Source organism: Ostrea edulis, chromosome 2 (assembly GCF_947568905.1).
Source record: "Ostrea edulis chromosome 2, xbOstEdul1.1, whole genome shotgun sequence".
Lineage (NCBI taxonomy): Eukaryota > Metazoa > Mollusca > Bivalvia > Ostreida > Ostreidae > Ostrea > Ostrea edulis.
The window spans coordinates 79630720-79649960 of record NC_079165.1 but is presented as its reverse complement, the minus strand read 5'-3'; the positions used below and the strand labels follow the sequence as shown (position 1 = coordinate 79649960).

Sequence of the window (19241 nt, the reverse complement as noted above, 5' to 3'; positions counted from 1 at the left end):
ATGGGACTCCCAGAACAAATAACGGGGAGTAAATTCATTACATAGAATTGAAGGATGAGAGACGACAGGAGGGATTGGTGACTCGCCTGTGTATTGTGTTTTATTTCACAGGAAAGTATTGCGGCAGTGAGGGATTGTCAGATGTCACAGGTCCCTGTGACCCCGGATACTACTGCCCCGCCGGTCAGGTCTCGGCCACACCTGCCAATTACAGCTGTCAGCCTGGATACTTCTGTGTGGGAGGGAAATCGGCCCCAGAGCCCTGTCCCTCAGGCTCATACCAGGTAAGGAATTTAATCATTAGTTCTGGGTTAATCCTCTAATTATTCTTCCATGAATGAAGGCCGAAGTTTCTGGTTTTCATAAACTCATTGTTAACACTGTGTATTGTTTTACAATGTACTGGGGTGATAACAGAGACATGTATTGTAACATAATAGGATGAACCTGTGATGTCATCATGTAAGACCTGCCCCGAGGGCTACTTCTGCAATGCCACTAATGGCCCCGTGGACAACTATGCCAACACGGTGTGTCCGGAGGGATTCTACTGTCCGAATGGAACAGAGCACGCTGAACAGTACCCATGTCCCAAGGGAACCTTCAACAACAGAACTGGTATGTCATACACAAACATGGATCTGGTGTTAATGATATGGGGTCTAGATAGCTCTACTGTAAATCTGGAAAATTTTGGTATTTATTTTTGGGAAATTGGGTCAAATTGCATTAGATTAAATTTTGTGTATTTAAATTTTGCAAATTAGTTTCTTCATTAAAGGTGAACATAGGAGATTTTGTTTTCACAAAAAATATTTTTGGGAAATTTATAGACCCACAAAATTGTAAAAAAAAAAAAAAAATATTTACTGCAAAAATAACCAGATTTATGGCATTGGTCGAGTATTTGTTTAACATAGAGGAAACCTTTTTCCATTGAGTTACATCATGCATCCAGGTATATTATACATCCAAGGAAGCATTTTCCATTCCTTGAGACGGAAACTCTGTAATAAGGAAACAAACCTGTATGACTATTCGGACTTTTTCACAATAAATCACGCTTATTTTGCTCTGTTTTTGTAGGTCTGTCGAATTCCTCGGAGTGTTCCTCGTGTGTGGGAGGGTGGGCATGTGATGTCACTGGATTGACCACGCCCCTAAGACTCTGTGCTGGAGGATATTACTGTAAGACTGGTGCAGATTCTACAACACCTACACAAGGTAAGATAACACTTACCATGAGAGAATTAAGTTTATAAGAAATATAAACCTGTACAAGGTAAGAATACACTTGTGAGAAATTTAAGTTTATAAGAAATATAAATTTGGAGATATCTACATAGGTTTGATTTTGTAAAAGGAATTTTTTTTTCTCTCATATAATTTTAAACCTTGGGGCAGAATGTGCCTGGGGCCAGATCAAGGGGAGTTTGCTTTTATAATAGAAACTTTCTTCTGCTGAAAAACGGAAAAATTATTCTGTTGTCTTTGTTTCAAAATCATAAGAATTAGTTGAGCGTTTATATTTTCTTTCACATAAGACCTTATGTTGACCATTGATATATTTTCTTTTTACGTAGCACCCTATGCTGACCAATGTCCAGCAGCTTACTACTGTCCTGAGGGAACAATTGATCCCATCCCCTGCCCCGAAGGAAGTTACAGCCCTACCCCAGGGTTACAGGAGGAAAGCCAGTGTTTGAATTGTACAGGAGGGTACTTCTGTAACGAAACAGGTAAGTAAATCTTTGTTGGTTGTGGAAAAATCCAGATTTTGAAGTCTGAAATTAAACACTCTTAGCTGTGACTTTTAAGATGAATTATGCATTGCAGCAGTGCTAGATTAAATGTATTCATACCACATAGTTGAAAATGCGTGTCAGATCTGATTTTTATGCTTTTGGATCAAATAATGGGGGAAGAGGGTTGTAATGTCTCTGGCACATCTGTTTGTCTGCAATGTTAACCTCGGGAATGATTGTACATCTTTAACAGGCTTCAACTTTGGCATGCATATGATATCTTTTTCAAATGACTTCAACGTCTGACTCAGTATTTTCTGTTTCATACGTACATTTCATTTTTGAAATGTTAATTGACAGGTTATCTCAATCTTCCACTCACTATAACAAAAGGTATTATTATCTTGAGTAGGATCTGCTGTCTTTCCTAGGTATATGTACATGTAATATTGTCGTCTTCTTCCTTTACAGGGTTACTGACAGTCGTGGGTAAATGTCAGCCCGGATACTACTGTCCACCAGGGTCCAAGATTGCCACGGAGATCATCTGTACTGCCGGTCACTACTGTGGGGAGGGAACACAGAATCCAGACCCATGCTCAAATGGGACCTTCTCTAACATCACGGGACTGGTGGCGCCCTCTGACTGCTGGAACTGTACCCCGGGGTATTACTGTAATGGACAAGGCCTCACAGCAGTGTCAGGACCTTGTAAAGAAGGTAACGGACAAAAACAAAAAACAAAGAAGGTAACAGACACACTCTTCTGACTAAAAAACATAAAGACGGTAACGAACATACTCTTCTGACTAAACAAAAACCATGTATAGGACGTATTCTCCTCGGTAAAAAAAACCCATAAAGCAGGTAATGGACGTATTCTGTGTAGTTAAAAAGCATGTAGGAAAGGAAATTGACATATTCTTAATAAAAAAAAACATGTCAAGAGGATCTGTACTTAATATCAACTTGGCTATTTGTTGCAGGTTATTACTGTCCGTCAGGATCTAGTGTGGAGACAGAGATCATCTGTCCGGCGGCCAAACACTGCCCCACAGGGAGTGACCAGCCCCAGGACTGTCTCGCTGGGACACATGCTGACCACGCCGGAGCTGCTTCCTGTACTGAGTGTCCAGAGGGTCAGTTTATAGTCTACATACTGTATTTGTGGTTCAGAGGGTCAGTTTACAGTCTACATGCTGTATTTGTGGTTCAGAGAACTGGACTCACCAGGAATAAAACATTGTTTTCTGTTTCTCTTCATGTCATTTTTGCACTGATTGCACCGAAGAGTGAATGAGTTTTACAGGTGCTCTGAGGAGTTCGAGATTACATTGTATGGATTCAATCAATTTTGTGAGAATCTCAATAAACCTGCCAGGTTATATATGCTGACCCAGTCAATGTTTACTCAGATGAGATCGGACCACATGCTTTTTAAATTTTTGTTAGTCAATGTCATGATGTGTATTTGTTTAGAATGTTCCCATCATTGCCTTCTCTTGTGACAAATTCCAGGTTACTACTGTGTACCAGCTCTGACTGTCGCAGGAAATGCAGCATCGTCCAAAACGCCATGTCCTGAGGGCTATTATTGTCCGAATGGCACCGGCTACGACTGGAAGTCCTGTCCCGCAGGAACGTACAGCAATGTAACAGGCCTCAGCAAAGACTCGGAATGTACGCCATGCCCTGGAGGGTACTTCTGTCAAGGTGAGGTCTGGGGGGTACTACTGTCAAGGTGAGGTCTGGGGGGTTACTACTGTTAAGGTGAGGTCTGGGGGGTTACTACTGTCAAGGTGAGGCCTGGGGGGTACTTCTGTCAAGGTGAGGTCTGGGGAACACCGCTGGTGGCTGGGCAGCAGTGCTCAATTTGATTTTTACTAAAGTCTGCAAAGTAGATGTCAAATAGCATTGAGAATTTTACTGTTACATTGCATTTAGTACCGACACTGTCAAATGATTCTTAGCAATATCAGATCCGACACTGTCAAATGATTCTTAGCAATATCAGATCCGACACTGTCAAATGATTCTTAGCAACATCAGATCCGACACTGTCAAATGATTCTTAGCAATATCAGATCCGACACTGTCAAATGATTCTTAGCAATATCAGATCCGACACTATCAAATGATTCTTAGCAATATCAGATCCGACACTGTCAAATGATTCATAGCAACATCAGATCCGACACTGTCAAATGATTCATAGCAACATCAGATCCGACACTGTCAAATGATTCTTAGCAATATCAGATCCGACACTATCAAATGATTCTTAGCAATATCAGATCCGACACTATCAAATGATTCATAGCAACATCAGATCCGACACTGTCAAATGATTCTTAGCAATATCAGATCCAACACTGTCAAATGATTTTTAGCAACATCAGATCCGACACTGTCAAATGATTCTTAGCAATATCAGATCCGACACTGTCAAATGATTCTTAGCAACATCAGATCCGACACTATCAAATGATTCATAGCAATATCAGATCTGACACTATCAAATGATTCTTAGCAATATCAGATCCGACACTGTCAAATGATTCTTAGCAATATTAGATCCGACACTATCAAATGATTCTTAGCAATATCAGATGAGATTTTAAAAGAACAAAAAATTTCTTTACTTAATATTCATTGCAAATGGTTGTGGCGAAAGGTTGTAAGTAGTAAAAGATTATTATATTTTGAAATTCTGGTTGAGAGACATTATTTTCAAACAAAGATTTTTATTGGAATGTTGAGCCGAGCTTCTCATCAGCACTTTATTACACAGATATTTAGCCATTGAGGACTTTGTTTATTATATGTAGGTGTGAACTTGACCACACCCTCTGGTATGTGTATGGACGGTTACTACTGTGTGTCCGGAGTGGACAAAGCCAACCCACTGATGCTGAACGATAGTCAGTGCCCCACAGGAACTGTCCATCCAATCATCGGTCACCAATGTCCAACAGGTCACTACTGTCCAGAAGGTACAGAGTATCCCATTGGCTGTCCAGCGGGATCCTATCAAGATCTGACCAATGAAAAGGCCTGTAAGAACTGCCCATTGGGCTACTACTGCTATGCCAACACTTCAGACTACTCGCCATTCCTATGTCCAGGAGGATACTACTGCCCTCTGAATACCACAGATCCACACGAACATCCATGTCCAGCAGGAACCTTCAATAATCTGACCACCCAACAGAGTGACATGGCCTGCCTGCCCTGTACCCAGGGAATGTACTGCCAGGGGTCAGGAAATGCCTACCCTACAGGGAACTGCTCAGCAGGCTGGTATTGTACCAATGGATCTTCCGTCAGCACGGTAAGCAGAATGTGCTGTTCTAAATGATGCTGTCGACATTATAACTTTTGCTTTGTACTGTAGATTGGAGCAGTTTTGTAAATAGATAAAGTTGAATATAAGTGCCATTGTGTAAAGTGAAAATGAAAATTCAAGTAGTAATTGTATCATTTCATTTAATTCAAGTAGTAATTGTATCATTTCATTTAATTCAAGTAGTAATTGTATCATTTCATTTAATTCAAGTAGTAATTGTATCATTTCATTTAATTCAAGTAGTAATTGTATCATTTCATTTAATTCAAGTAGTAATTGTATCATTTCATTTTTACATTTTCTTGCAAAAAGGTTTTAGAATTGATCAATTGCATTTTCTTTATACGTAACAGCCATCAACTACAGGAGGCCAATGTCAAGCTGGCTACTTCTGTCCAGAGGGGTCTTGGGAAATGATCAAGTGTACGTTTGGTAAATACTGCTCTACTCCAGGACTTTGGACCCCCACAGGAGACTGTCAGGCCGGCTACTACTGTCCCGAGGGGTCAACTTCCCTCCAGCAAGTGGACTGCCCCATCGGTCACTACTGCCCCACTGGAAGTGGTCTTCCGGAACCCTGTCGCAACGGAACATACGGCCCCACCACTCGGTTACAATCTGATGCCCAGTGTACACCTTGTGATGGTGGTATGTACTGTAATGGTACTGGACTGAGTGCCGTGACTGGTCCCTGTGACCCAGGATTCTACTGTCCTGCTGGTCAGTCCGTCCCCAACCCTTATGAGTACCGCTGCCCGCCAGGCCACTACTGCGTGACCAACACAAGTACTCCTATAAGATGTTCCAGCGGATATTTCCAGAACGAATACGAGAAAGATTCATGCAAAGTCTGCCCAGAAGGTAAAGTATATGTAGCCAAGGCTCTCAAGTCATAATAATGTATCTGTGACAAATAAAGTTTAAAAAAAAAAAAAAAATTCATTTTGCGCGATGTGTGAAATACATGTATATATGAGACTTACAAGCACCCCTCTCTCATGAAAATATTTGAAGTTACAAGTTTGACATTTAATCTGTACATGGGATATATGTGTTGGTTCACCCAGGAATATTTTTCGTAATGAACAGTTTCCTGTGATTTATGAATAAAAGTAGTGAAGGATAAGATTTTTTGTTTGATGATTCCATGTCCCTTAATTTCAATTTTTCACATTTCTTTCTCAAATATTTAAAAAAAAATTCTTTACCCTATTTGCTTGGTTTAACATACATTTACATTTGGTTTTGTAATGTTTGACTGTATTAAATACAAAAGTACAGTATTGGCTATCAATGGCATCTTTTACTGTTACTTTTATGAATAATTGGAGGAATCTTATCTATCTGCCTCAGGGTACTACTGTGACAACAGTGTGACAGCTGTGGGAGACCTCGCTAACTTCACCTGTCCTGAGGGGTACTACTGCCCCACCCAGACCGAGCGCTACAACCAGTACCCATGTCCAGCGGGAACCTACAACAACCGTACCATGCGAGTCAATGAGACGGAATGCCAGTGGTGTCCTCCTGGGTCTTACTGTCAGAGCTCCGGGTTACCGGTTCCCGAGGGACTGTGTTATGCTGGGTAGGGTTTTCTTGGTTAAAACTTACTGTGTGAATCCTGGGAGAAGTATACTATAGGAAATGTGGTTTAAAGTTGAAATTCAGCAAGATTTCCTTCTAAGAAAACTTATTAGTGAAAATGTGGTAAATGACTGTAAATTCGACATTGTTCATTGAGTAATTATTGCAGTAGAAATTGTTTATTACCTCACGTAGTAAGATTTTGGTTGACACAGTGTAATAAGGTATTTGTGTGTTTGTGACTTACAGGTACTACTGTCTAGGTAACAACACGGAACCAAATCCTGTCGCCTATATCTGTCCAATCGGTAACTACTGTCCCGAGGGAAGCTACCTCCCGACTCCTTGTCCCTCCGGCACTATGGCAGTCAATACGGGAAATGTTAATGTCACAAACTGCGAGATCTGTAGCCCAGGCAGATACTGTACAACCAACAGCTCCAAAAATGGTGAATATTGGGATTTTATTGTCAGAATGTTACTGTAAATATGACATACCTAGTATGCACGATGTTAATTGAAAAAAGGGATTTGGTAATGTAGCATGGATTTTGAACAGTGCTTTGCTCATATGAAATACTATATCTAAAATTTAAGCATACGTTTAACAATTTACTTGATTGAAGGGAAGTCCCATTTGCAGAAAGATAACAAGATGAACATACAGCTATTGATATGTTTACAGTATGATAAAAGATCCATACACACTTATAATTTTAGATTGTTTTTTTACTGTCAATTAGAAACATCAGAAAATTCATTGTTTTGATGCGGTCCCTGTAAACCAAAACTAGATGATAAAAAGTCCTTTGTTTTGTTTCCAGGAGTGAGTCTGCCTTGCAGTGCAGGTTATATCTGCCTACAAGGGTCAGACATTTCTAACCCTGCAGACAATGTCAAGGGTTACATCTGCCCTGTCGGACACTACTGCCTAGAGGGCGCTGTCAAGGAAACTAAGTGTGACATCGGAACTTACGGACCGACGGAGGGGCTGGGTAAGGGCCTCTGATAATGAATAATGATGTCATTTATTTGGAATGTCAGATTTAAAAGAAGTTGAAATACATGTAGGTATGGAATTATGATTTATAAAGTAATTATCTGTGGAGAGTAGCCAACATTTAATGATGAGAATCCATCGACAGGTGCTTGTCTGGTGTGTCCTGCGGGAAGAACTTGTCCAAGTCAGGGAATGAACGACACGTTGCCGTGTCCGACTGGGTACTACTGTACTAATGGAACCTCGGGAGATGGAGTGCCTTGTCCTATGGGTGAGCAGACATCGTGTGAACTGCTGTAGATTCCTAGATATGCACGAGGAATTTATTATTGCATAATTTAGCAAGAAGCACCACACGGGGAAATAAAATTACTCTCTTTTGTTTTTTGTACTGTTGAAATCCAGTTGTGAATTTATGTTCTCACAATTTGATATATATGAGTCATTTTGTAAGATTTAGGTTCTCATTAAAATTATGAGGAATTTACAGTATTAGATGAAGCATTTGTTGGAAATCAGCTTTAAAGTGATCAAAGATACAGTTTTCAGTACATCGAATAAGTGCTGTGTTATGATAAGCATTCAATTGTTGTACGGAATTTTTTTTGCAAATTCTTGTATATATATACAGCTTGGAATAAAAAGTCATTATATTGTGATTGTATTTCAATGAAGACCAGAAAAAGAAACCCAAGTGCAACATTTCAAAAACATCTAGAAATTCTGGTATACTTGTTCACACTAATCTCGATTTTCTTTCTTCCTCAGGTACCTACAACCCCCACGAACAGCTGGTGTTTGAGACAGATTGTTTGCCCTGTAGCCCGGGCCAGTTCTGTAATGAGACTGGGTTGTCTTCCACAGCTGGGGCTTGTAGCGCTGGATTCCTTTGTGTGGGCAATGCCACCACTGCCACACCCAATGATGGAACCAATGGACCGTGTCCTGTTGGACATTACTGTCCATCTGGTGAGTAAAGGAGAGTTCTTGGTGGATTTGGCCACAAATACTACTTACTATGAAATTATTTTTTTCATACACTGCCTATGCAGTTGATGGTTTTTGTATCAGAGTAATTTATTTCAACTTTTTATTGGCAAGAAGGGAAAATATTCATCCAAAATGAAAAACAAAAAATCATTTCAGTAGATTTCACCATTGTAGACTGGTAGTAGATGCTTTTGAAGAAAACAATATTTTGAAATCTTTTCCAGGCACCACAACAGCTATTCAGTGTCCCAAAGGAACCTACAGGAACCAGACTGGCGCTGGTACTGTGGGAGATTGCTGGCCTTGTAAGGCTGGACACTACTGTGACTTGTTGGGAATGACCGGGCCCACTGACCTCTGTTCCGCAAGGTACTACTGTCCCGACACTGCAAAGATTGAGTCCGACTCCCCTTCAACACATCTCTGTCCTGCAGGATTCTACTGCCCCAGAGGAACTGCCGACCCTATTGGATGTGACCCAGGTATTTAATGGGGGTGGGGGGTAGACTGAGCACAGGCTGATTTTTTTGTGGGTATTCTGGATTTATCAGTACATGTAACTGTAAAATGGAAGATGATGAAGTATCAATTTTAAAAGAAATTGATCGATGTATATGTGGAATAGCAAAACTCTACTTCACATTTATTTGCTAGCTTATCCACTTACCAAGATTTTTACAGAAATTGAAGTCCAAACAATGCATAGTCCTTTGGTACATGATGGAGATTTTGTAATTTCCCTTGTATTTCAGGTACCTACCAGCCTGTGTCAGGTGAAGAGACCTGTATATCCTGTCCCACCGGGTCTTACTGCCCAGGTAACACCAGCTCACCTGTCGCCTGCCCCTCCTACTCTTACTGTCCAGGTAACACCTCAGATCCAATCCTCTGTGAGAATGGAACCTACACCTCAGACACCACAACAGGCCTGGAGTTTGCCTCCGACTGTTCAGCCTGTCCGTCAGGTGCGAATTTGTATATCCTTTGGTTTTTTTATGATGAGGCATTATTTTAAGTGAGCTATATTCATGTTTTTTTTAATCTCAAGGTGACTGAGTATTGTGTGTAAGGTGGTGTGTGTTGTTTGGTATTGTGTAGTGGTTATATGCTGTGTGTAAGGTGGTGTGTGTTGTGTAGTGATTATATGCTGTGTGTAAGGTGGTGTGTGTTGTTTGGTATTGTGTAGTGGTTATATGCTGTGTGTAAGGTGGTGTGTGTTGTGTAGTGATTATATGCTGTGTGTAAGGTGGTGTGTGTTGTTTGGTATTGTGTAGTGATTATATGCTGTGTGTAAGGTGGTGTGTGTTGTGTAGTGATTATACGCGGTGAGGTATGTTGTTATCAGGTCAATAATCCTCAGGATGTAATGTGTATACATTGTCTGTAGGTGTGTATTGCCGCGGGGGACAGGTAGCAGGGAACTGCTCAGCTGGTTACCTGTGTGTCGGCGGACAGGATCGTCCTGACCCCCCAGGCTCACTCTGTCCTTATGGATACTACTGTCCAGAAGGTAATTTCATCAGAACTAAAGATATTCAAAATAAAAATGGTAAAACTTGTTTTTCTATAACACTATAAAGGATATTTGATCTTGGATGCTGAATGTTAGATATGATATAAACAGGTACAACAGCCCCCCAGTCCTGTCCCCCACAGAGTTTTATTGACAAGGTGGGAGCGATGAGCGATGGAGAATGTGGCAGCTGTCCTGGTGGCCGGCTCTGTCCAGGAGGCCCCACCTCCATTCCATGTTATACTGGCTCATACTGTCTGGAGGGAGATGCAGGAAATCCCTACCCCTGCCCCGTACTGACCTACAATGACCAGGAGGGAGCCAACTCCAGCAGCTGGTGCCAACCTTGTCCAGGAGGGTACATGTGTCCAATTGCCAACCTCACAACCTATGAGCTTTACCCATGTCCAGTTGGAATGTACTGTCCTAACGCGACCAGCATTGCTTATGAATGTCCGGTAGGAACATACAGGTAAGCAGGCAGGTTTTCAGAACTAAAGACATTCACCTGATAAAGTAAAATATGTATTACACAGTATGAATTCATTTTGACACTATCCAATTGAAGAGACACCCAAAAGGCTGCTAGCATCACCGACTGCCACTTATGTCCAGCTGGGTTCAAATGTCCGGATGCCAACATGACCTACTCTGGTATCCAATGTCAGACTGGCTACTACTGTCCCGAGGGATCCCACAACGAAACCATCTGTCAAGCGGGTCAGTTATATTACATAAACCATCTGTCAAGCGGGTCAGTTATATTACATAAACCATCTGTCAAGCGGGTCAGTTATATTACATAAACCATCGGTTAAGCCGGTCAGTTATATTACATAGACTGTTACTGTTGTCAGTTATATTACATAGACTGTTACTGTTGTCAGTTATATTACATAGACTGTTACTGTTGTCAGTTATATTACATAGACTGTATATTACTTTGGTCAGTTACATCAACTAGACCCTCTGTCAGAGTGGTCAATTATATTACATAGACTGTATGTTACTGTGGTCAATTACATCAACTAGACCCTCTATCAGAGTGGTCAATTATATTACTTGACTGTTACTAGTCAGTTCCATTACATAGACTGTATGTTACTTTGGTCAGTTACATCAACTAGACCCTCTATCAGAGTGGTCAGTTACGTGACATAGATTGTAGATATCGGTGATCACTACGGTGATGACACGGACCAATACTATACACAGTCCATGTTGGATATCGATGATTTAAATGATTCTGGGTTTTTTTTGTAGGGTACTACTGTAATAGATCCATGTCTCAGGTGCCCTGTCCATATGGCTACTATTGTCCTGAGGGATCAGCCACACCTATCCGGTGTCCACAGGGCCACTACTGTGGGAAACTGGACGACTGCAACATGACTGATGCAGGTAGGTGTTTGTCACAGGATAGTAACTGAAATCTTCTCATCATCCTTAAAGATGTGTGAATTGTCTTCAAATTTCAGTCAAATGTGGGTTTAACTTTGATGCAATAATTTGTTTGAGGGAGAGCTGCAAGTATGAAATGCCAAGGATTTTTCAGTCGTGAAAAAAATTTAATTGTGTTTGGATTGAGGATACCCGAGATATTCATGGTCTGTTGTTGGACATTACAGGTGCCATTGAACCAGTCAAGTGCCCCCTCGGCTACAAGGAATACGACGGATCGCCACGAGCCACGTTTAACGACACCTGTGAGCCGTGTGCTCCAGGAACGTTTGGCGCTGACCCAAATCGTGCTGTGTGTGAGACTTGTAAAGCTGGAACTGTCTGTCTGGCGCTGGCGACGTCAGACCAACCTGTCGCTAACGATTCTTCCCTAGCCTGGGCGTTCGGTTTCAACTCCACCAACTCCTACATCTGTCCTAAAGGTAATAACGGCTACAAAGTGAGCAAATTCAACTGGAACATCACCAAAAAGATTTCAAATGGTTTATTTTTTTAAATTGTCAAATCAAAATACAGTTGAACTTGATTCAGAAGTCCTAACCACTTATTCTGTAAGTATTTTACCCTCAATATCTGGAATCCTCAGATATCTCAAAGTTTTTTCCCGGTCCCATCGAGTTCAAGATAATGAGGTTTGAACTGAAATAAAATTAAAATTTCCATTCAGAAATGTGAATAATCATTAATTCACGTACAGTGAAACATGATTATGGTGAGCACACTTATAATGAATTACCAGTTATATTGAAGTGATTCTTATTGCCCACATATAGATAACAAATAACATTTGGGATATGGAATAATTTCTATTTGAAGTGAAATTGGACATTCCTGACACTTCGCTACATCCTGTTTTCTGTATAAACATGTATTTCAATTTTTTTTTTATAACTGACATTGATGTTTAAAGTGAGTCTTTTCATTGATTTTGTTTTGACCCTGAATCACTGTAGGTTACTACTGCCCATCCGGAAGTTCTGAGCCAACACCTTGTCCCCAAGGTCGTTACAATCCCAACTTTGCTGGAGGCAGCATCATAGACTGCCCACAGTGTCCAGTGGACCACTTTAACCACCTGACTGGTCAGAAAGGCTGTTTCTCTTGTGGAGGAGAGGCTTACCAGGACAAAGTCGGGCAGCCCACCTGTAAATGTACGGGGGCGGGGCGAGATTTCCAGGTGAGAACTGGCATAATAAAAGTTATAAAAAGTGGCACTTAACCAGTACAGTGCAAAAATGAGACTGAAATTTTCCATTTTTACAAAAATACTCCTCATAAAAATGTTTATTTTAGCTCTTATATTTGATTGCATCATTGTTTTTCTCTGATAATTGTGTTGCAAGATTACTAATTGTTTTAAGTGTTAACAGTGAAGTTTTGAAATTGTAGGAGAGTGATCGTCAGTGTCCATGTGCGGCCGGATTCTTGGAACTAGCGGACAACACAGACTGTGTCAAGAAAGTGTATGACCTCTGTAAAGAGGGCACCACACGTGCTCAGAACGGCCAATGTCTCTCTGATGCAGAGTGGGAGAACTATTGCAAGAACCAGGTAAAATGGAGGACTTTTTCAAAAAATAATGCTCAACATAAAAATGATATTACTGTCACACCTGTATCATCACAAAAACGATATCACTGTCACACCTGTATCATCACAAAAACGATATTGTCACACCTGTATCATCACAAAAATGATATCATTGTTAAAACCTGTATCATCACAAAAACGATATCACTGTCACACCTGTATCATCACAAAAACGATATCACTGTCACACCTGTATCATCACAAACACGATATCACTGTCACACCTGTATCATCACAAAAACGATATCGCTGTCACACCTGTATCATCACAAACACGATATCACTGTCACACCTGTATCATCACAAAAACGATATCGCTGTCACACCTGTATCATCACAAAAACGATATCACTGTCACACCTGTATCATCACAAAAACGATATCGCTGTCACACCTGTATCATCACAAAAACGATATCACTGTCACACCTGCATCATCACAAAAACAATATCACTGTCACACCTGTATCATCACAAAAACGATATCATTGTCACACCTGTATCATCACATAAACAATATCATTGTCAAAACCTGTATCATCACAAAAACGATATTATTGTCAAAACCTGTATCATCACAAAAATGATATCATTGTCACACCTGTATCATCACATAAACGATATTATTGTCAAAACCTGTATCATCACAAAAACGATATCACTGTCACACCTGTATCATCACAAAAACGATATCGCTGTCACACCTGTATCACCAAAAAACCTAATGCATGTATCACTATCAGATCTGTATCATCAGATTCTGTTATTTTTAATACTGTATTTTCATTGTCATATATTGAACACTAATTTTTCTTGTGTGAGTAAAGCCATGAAATTCTATTGTTGTCCACAAAGTCAAGTAAATGCAAAACAATATTGTTTTGTTTTTACAAATGTCTGAGAGCACAGTACGGAGCGTGTATGAAATGGAATAATTCTGATCTACTTTTATTTACACTTTTTAAGTGAATTCAAAACATGGTTAGAAAAGTATCAGTACATGCTCTGATTGAGTACCTGGATTTACAGGTGTGTACGGAGTATGTCAGCTTTGATCGACTGATGGGAATGTGTCTGTGTAAGACCGACGACCTTGAGGAAATCTGTAACCCTGAATGCAGAATCGCCCAGAGATACAGTGTGTCCTTCAAGTGTTCCGAGCCCCCTCTGGAGCCCCACGTTATCCTGAGAGACAGCAACAGCACTATTGTGGTAATAAAGCTAAAATTGTTACAGATAAAAAAAAAATTGAAATCAAAAGTTTCATCCTATTCATTTTGAAGGTATTGTGTGATTGCAGAAAGAGTATGCCGTAAGTGGACTCCTGAAAATGATAAATGCTCGAAATGCCATAACATCAGAACAATGTAGCAGCAGAGATAATTCTGACTACCCGGTACACATCATAGAGATGACAGATAATGGCTTCCTCGGAGTGTATAATCCTAACGCCACCCAGGTGATGGGAATGCTGGACGCTCACATCAAAGGAACCATCACTGGGAACATCACTGCCGACAGCAACATTAACGCCATCTACACGGGTCGCCGGCGGCTACTGGCCACCTCCACCAACAACGGGTCTCTGTTCTCGGGAATTGAGAACCCTGTGGTGTGTCTGACATATGAAGAGTACATGCTTTTCTCAGTCAGCTCCACATATTACCCTGTCTATGATGTGTAAGTATTTCATTAGTATTTAATTTAGTGAAATTTTAAAACATAACCATAGTCTTTTTACTGTTAATTGAAACTGTCTTTACACTGTTAATTTAAAATTGCAAACACAAATATCATATAGAAAATGTTTAAATAACCAGGAGCTGATTTAATGCTGTTGTGTTCAGTTCAATGTTGAAATAATACCTGTATACTATAGATTGTCTGTATAGAAGTATTCATGTATACTATAGATTGTCTTTATAGAAGTATTCATGTATACTATACTGTAGATTGTCTGTATAGAAGTATTCATGTATACTATAAATTGTCTGTATACTATAGATTGTCTGTATAGAAGTATTCATGTATACTATAGATTGTCTGTATAGAAGTATTCATGTATACTATAAATTGTCTATATACTATGAATTGTCTGTATAGAAGTATTCATGAGCTGACCTTGACCTCTGTGCATCACTGATAAAGTTCTGTATCATTTTAACCCACCACTGTAGTACAATATCACATGTAACTTGCAGGAACAACCTGTTTAACACCAATGACCAGTTTGACTATGGAGGGTTCAGGACTCTGCTGGAAGCCATGACTCAGACTAGTTCTACAGCCACTCTTTTCTCCTACCAGTTCAAGGACCCAGGGGTTTATGTCTTCTCTCTCAGTACAAACGCCAACAAGAAAATGGTAAGTACTCAGGGGACCTGAGTCTTATCTGTCAGTACGAATGCTAGGAAGAAAATTGTTAGCACATGTAGTTGCAATAATATTCAGTGAAATATCTTAGTGATACATGTGTTGATTTATTTACTTGACATTTTATAATAGGAGACTTTAGTTTCACAATTTCAGGTACATATGACAGATAATGTGCCCCTTTAGAATTCAGAATTGAGAAGTGGTTTCTATCCGTTTTGTAGTACATCCGAGTAATGGCACAGGGAGCCCAGTGTGCTGAGAATGGTCCGTTCTTCCCCCCCACCTCAGGGTACATTATACAGAATGGAATCTCTGTGGCCTCCGACATCCTGAAGACACCCGACTGGGAGATCATCTTCATTTTGCTGGGAACTGCCTTCATCGCCATGGTCTTCATGCTGCTGGCTCTAGTGAGTTAAGAAGTCAAAATCAGGGGAAAGGAAGGGGGAGGGACTTTGTTTTCAACAGCAAAGTATAGTATTTTTGAGTACATGAAGTTTGATATGGTGCTTTAAAAATCTTCGTTATGTTATTAGGTTTTGTTCAGGAAATACGGCTGGTCCAAGACTTCGTATCTCACCCCCTTCTACCGTGCCGTGACACGACTGTATAACTTTGACGACTACTCCAGTAAGGGCTCTGCTGTACGACCAGCCAAGAAGTACCACAGGAACATGCAGGCCATTACCATGGGTCGTAGCGACAGCGACTCTGATCTCGCTGGAATTCTGGACGGTAATTCACATGATATAAACTGTACTGAACAAGCATGATAATATCGAATGGTTAGTTTTGTGGGGATGTTGTGTCTAATATTGGTGAATTATATGGTATTTCATTTCAGCTAATACAATTGAGACAAAGAATGATGAATTCTGGGATTACGACAAACAGATCGATTTGGAGGCTTTCAATTCACGTACCTTGTATGACACACTGTCTAAACAGTCACGGGCTGTCACCAACACCATCGGAAAACACAAAGACGAGGTCAGATATTATGTCAATATACAAAGAGGGAAAAAGACATTTATCTATTTTAATTTTTGCCCTGTTTTTTAATCTAAAAAATAAAATGCCCTTTATCTATACACAGACCAAACAAATGTACAACAGGATAGCCAATCAAACAGAATCTCTCAAAGGACTTTGGGCAGCCAAGATGAACTTGAAAGGAAAAGCCTCAATGGCTACAGATGAGGACCTTGTCAACTATGAGAACAAACTGGAGGCCTTGGAAATCGAACTGGAACGCAGACGAGACGTTGGTCGTAGGTTTGAGGCCATTCTTAACAAACAGAAGGAACTAATGATGGAGGATGAACTTGGAAGAGAAAAACATCAAGCAAGTTATTTTTCATTCGGTCCATGAATTTTTTTTACTCCCCAGACTAAAGATCAGGGTCATCTTGTTTTTAGTCTCTCCTTAACATTGACCTATATAAGAGAGGCTTTAGTTACACAATGAACTGAAATGTCAAGGTTAAATCAACATGACAAAGGTCAAGACAATCTCAAGGTGGAAGATGACAATTGAAATTTGCCGCGATTGGTACAGTTTTTAGTAGACATTTTTTTTACGTTCATGACTGATTTATTTTACTAGGTTGCCTATCAATCCTGTCTAAGAGAAGCTGCCAGAAACTTGACTGAGCACGTAGAAAACCTGCAGCAAGGTAAACTGACCAGGAACGGAGAATTCGACATGGCTGCTCATCGTTCTGTTGGCTCGAGGGTCTCCCTGCTACTGCAGAAGATGTCCAGCGAAATCACGGAGGAGTGCCAGAGGATTGGTGCTTATGGCATCCTTGGACTGGGCACTGGAGGTCAGCTGGTCAAATCAGGAAAGAATGTGCCATTGAAGCGGGAAGATTTGATTGGTCCAGACATGAGTGTCAGGGCTTCTGACCTCATCAGTCAAGATGCCAACTCTGGTTTACTTCGACCCAAAGCAGGAACAAAGATGATCATGGCTAGTGGTGCTCTTTCGGAGGTTCCCTCTGACTATTTCGTGCACCCACAAACTGGACATGTGTTGCCGATTCAAGGCAACGTGGCTTTCGACCCAGTGACATCTAGACTGGTCTTTGTGTCAGATTCAGCTACAGGTTAGCTGCAATGTATTAACACTGAAAGTTCCTGTGCTATCAAATGAGATATAATTACTCAGGATAAATGTTTTTCTATCCTTTGGAAATCATTTTTTTTTTTTTACATTATTCCTTTACAATTTACAGGAGAGGCTGCAAGAGCAGATGAGCCTTTCATTCCATTTGTACCATATCCTGTCCAAAACAACCAGCCAATCAAAACCAAGCTCCGCCCATTGGAGCACAAGAGTGATTTAAGGTATGGCTCTCCCATGAATGACCCTGAGACAGGACTCCATGTACCTATAATGGGCGTAACCATGCACCCTCAGACTGGAGCCCTCCTCCCAATCGGCGGGACCCACATCGACCCAGTAACAGGAATGCCAACCCCTATAGAAGTGGGATCCTTAATGGTGGACCCCAACAGTGAACAACCTGTACCCATCCTTGCTGTGACCCTTGACCCAGAGACAGGTAATTTCACCAAGTAGAGAAAAATGGAGTTCATGAAATTTGAAGCACATTTCTATTGTAGTAGCTGTACGAAAATTTTACTAACATGTGCATGTGTTAATAGAAATGTTATTCACTATGCATTTTATTTGATAAAAGTAATATTCTTTTTACTGTATTTATATCATTTCAAGAAGGACACAAAAAGAGGCGATGAAAAGAAGCCAAATATTGTTAGATAAGGAATTATTATGGAGTAATGCCTTTAATCATGTGTTTAAAATCCCACTGCTTGTTCTGCTATTCAGGTGATGTTGTACCAGTGGGAGGAACAAAACCTGGCAGTCGACACAACCTTCCCATCATTCCCGGTGACACTTTCGTGGAGCCTCTAAGTGGTAAACTCGTGAGAGTTCAGAGTGGGTACTTATTAGATGCCAACGTTCTGCCCTCTGGTGGAGGTTTCCAAGCTCTCCTGGACTCGAGTGTACTCGCATGCGAGGCCAGGGTCATTGACACATTGAGGGAACTCAAGGATGCTCTAGCTGGTAAGATTATAACTTATCATAAGAAATTAATTTTTGACACTAAAACGTCGGGAGAAAATATTTTATATATTATTTAAAACAGGGTCAACAGTGACTAATGTGAATGTGCATTTTACATCAGTCGAGTTACCTATATAATTTGGTTTTTATTCATAGACTCAACAGGAACTAACGTGAATGTGAGACTCGACAGGAACTAACGTGAATGAGTTATCTATATAATTTGTTTTTATTTATAGACTCGACAGGAACTAACGTGAATGTGAGACATGAGCTCAGTAACCTGGAAGCAGCCACAAAAGAACTAGAGAAAGCTCGCTCCAGGATGAAGGCATTCTTACTTCGAACACAGCATGACGTGGAGCGCCGCCTGGACCGATCATCTATTCTGGCTGCCACAGGAGGGTGTCCAGGTACTTAATAATGTCTTCATAATCTCATGGCAATCCAAGGAAATATGACATTGCATAGATTTACTTATTTAATCAAAAACAAATACTGGGTACTTGTATAAAACTGCAAACATTAATTTAAATTGAGAGG

General features: G+C 40.5%; 1 protein-coding gene across 1 annotated transcript in view; it reads left to right on the top strand.

Moving 5' to 3' along the window:
• The window catches only part of LOC125678628 (uncharacterized), a 103442-nt gene that overhangs the window by 70978 nt on the left and 13223 nt on the right, over nucleotides 1-19241 (top strand). The window contains exons 86-119 of the mRNA XM_048917220.2: nucleotides 112-284; nucleotides 441-618; nucleotides 1087-1224; nucleotides 1584-1739; nucleotides 2217-2465; nucleotides 2732-2884; nucleotides 3264-3458; nucleotides 4574-5076; nucleotides 5445-5952; nucleotides 6445-6676; nucleotides 6925-7124; nucleotides 7500-7670; nucleotides 7821-7946; nucleotides 8444-8644; nucleotides 8890-9147; nucleotides 9418-9630; nucleotides 10053-10175; nucleotides 10290-10650; nucleotides 10747-10898; nucleotides 11442-11579; nucleotides 11807-12061; nucleotides 12593-12816; nucleotides 13029-13190; nucleotides 14258-14440; nucleotides 14529-14908; nucleotides 15430-15592; nucleotides 15826-16014; nucleotides 16141-16339; nucleotides 16449-16594; nucleotides 16701-16949; nucleotides 17211-17712; nucleotides 17842-18171; nucleotides 18459-18698; nucleotides 18938-19111. Of these exons, the coding sequence (XP_048773177.2) occupies nucleotides 112-284; nucleotides 441-618; nucleotides 1087-1224; nucleotides 1584-1739; nucleotides 2217-2465; nucleotides 2732-2884; nucleotides 3264-3458; nucleotides 4574-5076; nucleotides 5445-5952; nucleotides 6445-6676; nucleotides 6925-7124; nucleotides 7500-7670; nucleotides 7821-7946; nucleotides 8444-8644; nucleotides 8890-9147; nucleotides 9418-9630; nucleotides 10053-10175; nucleotides 10290-10650; nucleotides 10747-10898; nucleotides 11442-11579; nucleotides 11807-12061; nucleotides 12593-12816; nucleotides 13029-13190; nucleotides 14258-14440; nucleotides 14529-14908; nucleotides 15430-15592; nucleotides 15826-16014; nucleotides 16141-16339; nucleotides 16449-16594; nucleotides 16701-16949; nucleotides 17211-17712; nucleotides 17842-18171; nucleotides 18459-18698; nucleotides 18938-19111 (7824 nt within the window). The remainder of the gene's footprint in view (nucleotides 1-111; nucleotides 285-440; nucleotides 619-1086; nucleotides 1225-1583; nucleotides 1740-2216; nucleotides 2466-2731; nucleotides 2885-3263; nucleotides 3459-4573; nucleotides 5077-5444; nucleotides 5953-6444; nucleotides 6677-6924; nucleotides 7125-7499; nucleotides 7671-7820; nucleotides 7947-8443; nucleotides 8645-8889; nucleotides 9148-9417; nucleotides 9631-10052; nucleotides 10176-10289; nucleotides 10651-10746; nucleotides 10899-11441; nucleotides 11580-11806; nucleotides 12062-12592; nucleotides 12817-13028; nucleotides 13191-14257; nucleotides 14441-14528; nucleotides 14909-15429; nucleotides 15593-15825; nucleotides 16015-16140; nucleotides 16340-16448; nucleotides 16595-16700; nucleotides 16950-17210; nucleotides 17713-17841; nucleotides 18172-18458; nucleotides 18699-18937; nucleotides 19112-19241) is intronic.